Consider the following 6,000-nt stretch of genomic DNA (forward strand, 5'->3'; position numbering starts at 1 on the left):
CGCTCAGCAAGGAAGAAGCCACTGCTCCAAAACCACCATAAAAAAGCCAGTCCAACGGTTTGCAACTGCACATGGGGACAAAGATCGTACTTTTTGAAGAAATGTCCGATGAAACAAAAATATAACTGTTTGGCCATAATGACCATTGTTATGTTTGGAGGGAAAAGCGAGAGGCTTTTGAAGAACATCCCAACCGTGAAGCGTGGGGGTGCTTTGCTGCAGGAGGGACTGGTGCACTTCACAAAATAGATAGCATATTGTGGAAGGACAATTATGTGGATGTATTGAAGCAACGTCTCAAGACATCAGTCGGGAAGTTAATGCTTGGTCGCAAATGGGTCTTCCAAATGGACAATGACCCCAAATGTACCTCCAAAGTTGTTGCAAAATGGCTTAAGGACAACAAAGTCGAAGTATTTGAGTGGCCATCACAAAGCCCTGACCTCAATCCTATTGAAAATCTGTGGGCAGAACTGAAAAGCGTGTGCGAGCAAGGAGAACTACAAACCTGACTCATTTACACCAGCTCTGTCAGGAGGAATGGGCCAAAATTCACCCAACCTATTGTGGAAGGCTACCTGAAACGTTTGACCCAAGTTAAACAATTTAAAGGCAATGCTACCAAATACTAATTGAGTGTCTAAACTTCTGACCCACTGGGAATGTGATGAAAATAATAAAAGCTGAAATAAATCAATCTCTCTTTACTATTATTCTGACATTTCACATTCTTAAAATAAAGTGGTGGTTCTAACTGACCTATGACAGGGGATTTTTACTAGGATTAAATGTCAGGAATTGTGAGAAACTGATTTTAAATGTATTTGGCTAAGGTGTATGTAAACTTCAACTGTACATAACTGGAAAATACATGAAAATACCCTGGCTTAGCAGAGCAAATTTAGTTTTTTCAGAGAGATGTTTTATCTTTGACAATGTTGCCAGGAAGATGTGTGCTGTTATGTATTATAACTGACTTGCCTATAAAGATTTTTTTAAATAATACTAAATTGGCCTCTGTTGTAGCCTGACCAATGTTCCTTTGTTCATTTGTTGAGTTGTTGGCCTACTGGTGTAAACCAATAGCCTCATTTCACCCATTCATGTCATGATAACTAATGTAAAGTAGGGTGCAGTAAGTTGGTCTTACTTATGACTAGCATTCAGTCTATGACAACTGTATTACAGTTCTCGTAGTTATCTATTCCAATGAATATAGCACATTCCAAGGATGCATTGTTAAACCCAGCTGTTAAATTTTGCCCTGACATTCATTTTCTGAAACAAACCGGTGTAGGCAGTTGTGGGGTAATCAGTTAGTCTACCTGAAGTTAAGTTTCCATTTTGAAATGCACTTCAACCTCCAACTTGGTATCTCTCATGTCATGTGTCGATTAATTATTGTATTTAAAAAAAAAAATCTAACATTTATTTAACTAGGCAAGTCAGTTAAGAACAAATTATTATTTACAATGATGGCCTACACCAGCCAAACCTGGACGATGCTGGGCCAATTGTGCGCCGCCTAATGGGACTCCATCACGGCCGGTTGTGATACAGCCTGGATTCGAACCAGGCTGTATTTGGAATTGAGGAATTAATCAGTCATTCAATTATTAATGCTTCGTCATACAGTATTATGAAATGTAAATTGTTGTACCCTGAATATAACACCACACCTTAAATAATACTGAATTTACTTAATAGGTTGGTGTCATCACAAACTACGTTTCCCAGCAGTCAACCGGTTATTTTTCTGAAAGGGAGGGGCCATGGTTGATATTTCTGAGTTCCCAAGCACTTGCTTGCCATTTTGCTTTCGTTGTTCGAGGAATCAGGGTAAGTCAAGTCAACATTCCTTAAAAATGTTCACTGTATGAACTAACGTAACTATTTGAGTTAATGTGGTGTGGTTGGCTATCTAGCATAGCTTTAGCTACACAGCTAATGTTAGCTACTGTAGCTAACGCAACCTTAGTCCTGCCAGTTGACCAAGTCTGGACTCTTTGGGACATCAATAATTACCGTGTTGGTCAGGTTACTGTAAACCAAAGCCATGGCAGATGCATATAGAGAGATACAGCTGGAAAATGGCAAAATAACGTTGGCTAAGCTGGAACACTAACCCATAGCAAACGACTGGAACGTTCGCAGACCCTGTTTTGACTGGAGTGATACATAGAATTTCATTTAACCTAAATGGCACCAAAATATGTATCCCTTTTTATTTTACCACTACAATATGTTCTTAGGACGAAACTAAATAATACCAACTTGTGTAGAAAGTAAACATCCGCACCTCAGTGGTGTGCTTATGTCTGCATAACGAGAAGTAGTTAGCAAATGGCAACATCTGACACTTTCTGGTCTAGCGTAATGCGTAATACACTGCCCAGCCTTAAATAATTAGAGGGGATGCTCATGATTAAAATGACAAAAAAAAATCCCTCTAAATATACACATTGCGAGAGACAGACATACCTAGATTTCCCTATAGGAAATTCCATTACTAATTTGTTTTACATTTTAACTACAAACAACGTGGGTAGGTCTCATTGCCAACAATAGCAAAGCAAGCATTGTGAAGTAGAACAGTAAACTGGGAATAGAACGTTCTGAAGGCCTTAACTAATAGGAGATGGCAGCGTGAAAAAGGCCTTAAAATAAGGTGTTTTTTTCGTGATTACTTAAACTATGGCAGGCAGCTTGGACATATGGTAATATTATGAAACCTCCACGGCGGATGCAATGAACTCATTTTTATCAGGAAAAAAAAAGCATTGTTTAAAAATGTGTCGTCTTTCATTGAGGAATGCGTTTAGGCGTAATCCGGAAAGTGGTGTCATTGGATTTTACCTAGGCATGTGATTTGCCAGTGATCTCACGATTGGGTGTCACCCTGTTTTGGTTAAACGCTGAGGGATGGGCCTGGAGAAATGTATCTCTCTAATTCATAAACTGCTATCAAAATGATAGTTTTAACCATGTTTTGAGGCTATACATTAGAATAAAACAAGTTTATATTTTGGGCTTTGATGGGATACAACAGTTGAAATAAGCTTGAGGTATTGAAGTTATTCTTCAAAAATTAATGTGTATATATCATTAATTTACAAGCCCAAAAATGGATTTAGCAACTAGGGATTATAGCTTTAAATGATTGTCTCTTTTTATCCAGACGTGACAGTCAGCAGAAATCCAAATCATGAATAATTATCCTGGGATGTGCTTAGTGTTCTGTTTTGCAATATTTGGATTGGGTAAGTAATAATTTTTCTGCTATTAAAGTTGCTTCTTTGATACTGTTGCGTCTCGCCTTGCGCAAGAAAATTGAAGGTCATATAGCCACATGGTTCACATTTACAATGCTCTGTCAAACCGTTAATCACTGCATACAATACATTTTTGGAAACCGCACTCTACGTTCATAGCACCCAAAAATGATTTTACAAATACAAAAATATATATTTACTGTGTGCGGTTTTTAACAGATTCTAACAGAAGTATTTTGCATTGCACTTCTTGAGCTAATGAAAACTCAGGAGGAAACAAAAGCTTCCGAAACAAAAACATGAGTGGACATTTGTATATGTAAAGTTATTTTTGGATGATATTCAAGTTGAGTTCAAGTTTTCTAAAACTGTATTGCAATCAAGGATGGAGCATTTCACATTTGACCAAGTCACAGTAGCTAATCAAAATGGAAGTGGAATGATTTGAGTCATGTGAAGGGCTAAGTGTCTCACCTGGTTTTCTCAGGCTCTGCCATCAGCTGTGTCAAATGCAAGGATGACACCGGGAGCTGCACAACTACACAGGACTGCCGTGTTGATGAGGATGCCTGCCTGACACTAGCTGAGAAAGGTGCCGTAAAATGTGTAATCTGAATCAAATTATGAAAATCCTCCCATTTCTCTGCATTACCCTGTAACTCGTATGTTATTTGGCACAGGGGGACAGAAAACTCTGCAGTGCATCAAGTTCTCTGACTGCGACTTCAATCGATTGGCCCAGATGTTTCCATCTGTACCAAAATTTACCTTCGATTGTTGCACCAGTGACCTATGCAACGGAGCCACATCCATTGGCACTGGCAAGCCCTTGCTGGGCCTTCTTGCCTCATTGGCAGTGATGTGGTGGTGTATGCAGTAACCTCTCCTCACACTTACATCTTAGAAGCTCTAATGCTGCCATTCGACTCAACAGAAGCCACTGATGGAACGGCAAGCAGGAAGATATGATCTAAAAGCTCATGCTGAAATTCTTCCTTATTTGCCTGACTTACTGCTGCACATTTGCAATATTGAATTTGACACTTTGCACTTAATTGGATTTTAAAGCTTGCTATGATAACCTATTTGTTGATTACCAATGCTTTGTGCTTCAGCTAAAAGGGCTGAAAATAGGAAATGTGCTCACAGGTCATGAGTTTGGAAAAGGTATATCATTCAACCAATCCTATTTTGAGGCTTGTAAAATAGACTAACAATTTCCATCTAAGGGGGTTTGCTCAGAATTATGACTAAGTATTGCTCCAATAAGTTGTCTATGTTTGTGGGTCTGTGATTGAGTGGACAAAGTATTGATTGTATAATAAAAAATGCAAATACTGCAGAATTCATGATGTGGAATTTGGAACTAAATGTTGATCATTTTGGGAGAGACATTTGTTCACATACAATGCCTTCACCGCTCTTATACTGTGTAGTGGCTTACCCTGGTACATAACATTGCTTTGCCTGTTTTATAGGTATGTTAAAACAATCTGTCTTTTTTAAAGGGCACAGTATAGACCTATTAGGATTCAAATGAAGGGGAAGGAGTGAAATATTTAATCTCTGGACAATAAATAAAATATTACCAAAAAGCCATATTTGTCAGAAGGCTGTTTGTGTTTATTCTGTTTACCTACATGTTTTTATTCACGAATTTATAGCATTGTTTGAACGTGGACTACACTAATATTGGTATTGACGAATGGAGTTTTGTTTTGTAAAAGTCCTCAGCATCTTTGGTTAGAAAGGAGCCGTGCAGACTGGCATAATTACCATGATTCATTTATCTCAAGTCTAGGATTCCTTCCCTCTAGTGGTGAACTAATTGTGTATTTTATAAGTGAAAAAGGCATTTCTTTGCTACATATACAGTGGGGAGAACAAGTATTTGATAACCTGCACAATCGGCAGTGTTTCCTACTTACAAAGCATGTAGAGGTCTGTAATTTTTATCATAGGTACACTTCAACTGAGAAATGGAATCTAAAACAAATCTAATTGTATGATTTTTAAGTAATTAGCATTTTATTGCATGACAAGTATTTGATACATCAGAAAAGCAGAACTTAATATTTGATACAGAAACCTGTTTGCAAAGATCATACGTTTCCTGTAGTTCTTGACCAGGTTTTCACACACTGCAGCAGGGATTTTGGCCCACTCCTCCATACAGATCTTCTCCAGATCCTTCAGGTTTCGGGGCTGTCGCTGGGCAATACGGACTTTCAGCTCCCTCCAAAGATTTTCTATTGGATTCAGGTCTGGAGACTGGCTAGGCCACTCCAGGACCATGAGATGCTTCTTACGGAGCCACTCCTTAGTTGCCCTGGCTGTGTGTTTCAGGTCGTTGTCATGCTGGAAGACCCAGCTACGGCCCATCTTCAATGCTCTTACTGAGGGAAGGAATTTGTTGGCAAAGATCTCGCGATACATGGCCCCATCCATCCTCCCCTCAATACGGTGCAGTTGTCCTGTCCCCTTTGCAGAAAAGCATCCCCAAAGAATGATGTTTCCACCTCCATGCTTCACGGTTGGGATGGTGTTCTTTGGGGTTGTACTCATCCTTCTTCCTCCAAACACGGCGAGTGGAGTTTAGACCAAAAAGCTCTATTTTTGTCTCATCAGACCACATGACCTTCTCCCATTCCTCCTCTGGATCACCCCAGATGGTCATTGGCAAACTTCAGACGGGCCTGGACATGCGCTGGCTTGAGGTGGGGGACCT

At 39.4% G+C, this 6,000-nt stretch overlaps 1 protein-coding gene across 1 annotated transcript; it reads left to right on the plus strand.

Annotated features, from left to right (window-relative positions):
- The first annotated feature begins 1,736 nt into the window (after positions 1-1,736).
- LOC109895517 (CD59 glycoprotein-like) lies at positions 1,737-4,871 on the plus strand. Its single transcript, XM_020489239.2, has 4 exons — positions 1,737-1,839; positions 3,179-3,260; positions 3,760-3,864; positions 3,953-4,871. The coding sequence occupies exons 2-4, from the start codon at positions 3,206-3,208 to the stop codon at positions 4,150-4,152; spliced, it is 360 nt and encodes a 119-aa protein (XP_020344828.1). The 5' UTR covers positions 1,737-1,839; positions 3,179-3,205; the 3' UTR covers positions 4,153-4,871.
- Positions 4,872-6,000: the final 1,129 nt, after the last annotated feature.

The sequence above is a fragment of the Oncorhynchus kisutch genome, linkage group LG8 (genome assembly GCF_002021735.2).
Source record: "Oncorhynchus kisutch isolate 150728-3 linkage group LG8, Okis_V2, whole genome shotgun sequence".
Taxonomy (NCBI): Eukaryota; Metazoa; Chordata; class Actinopteri; order Salmoniformes; family Salmonidae; genus Oncorhynchus; species Oncorhynchus kisutch.

What these genes read in the sequence shown, in the direction of transcription:
- LOC109895517 (XM_020489239.2), top strand. Translation starts at nt 3,206, where the DNA reads ATGAATAATTATCCTGGGATGTGCTTAGTGTTCTGTTTTGCAATATTT. An exon ending in TTTTGCAATATTTGGATTGG is followed by an intron (nt 3,261 to 3,759) that starts GTAAGTAATAAT and finishes TGGTTTTCTCAG; the next exon opens with GCTCTGCCATCAGCTGTGTC. An exon ending in CCTGACACTAGCTGAGAAAG is followed by an intron (nt 3,865 to 3,952) that starts GTGCCGTAAAAT and finishes TATTTGGCACAG; the next exon opens with GGGGACAGAAAACTCTGCAG.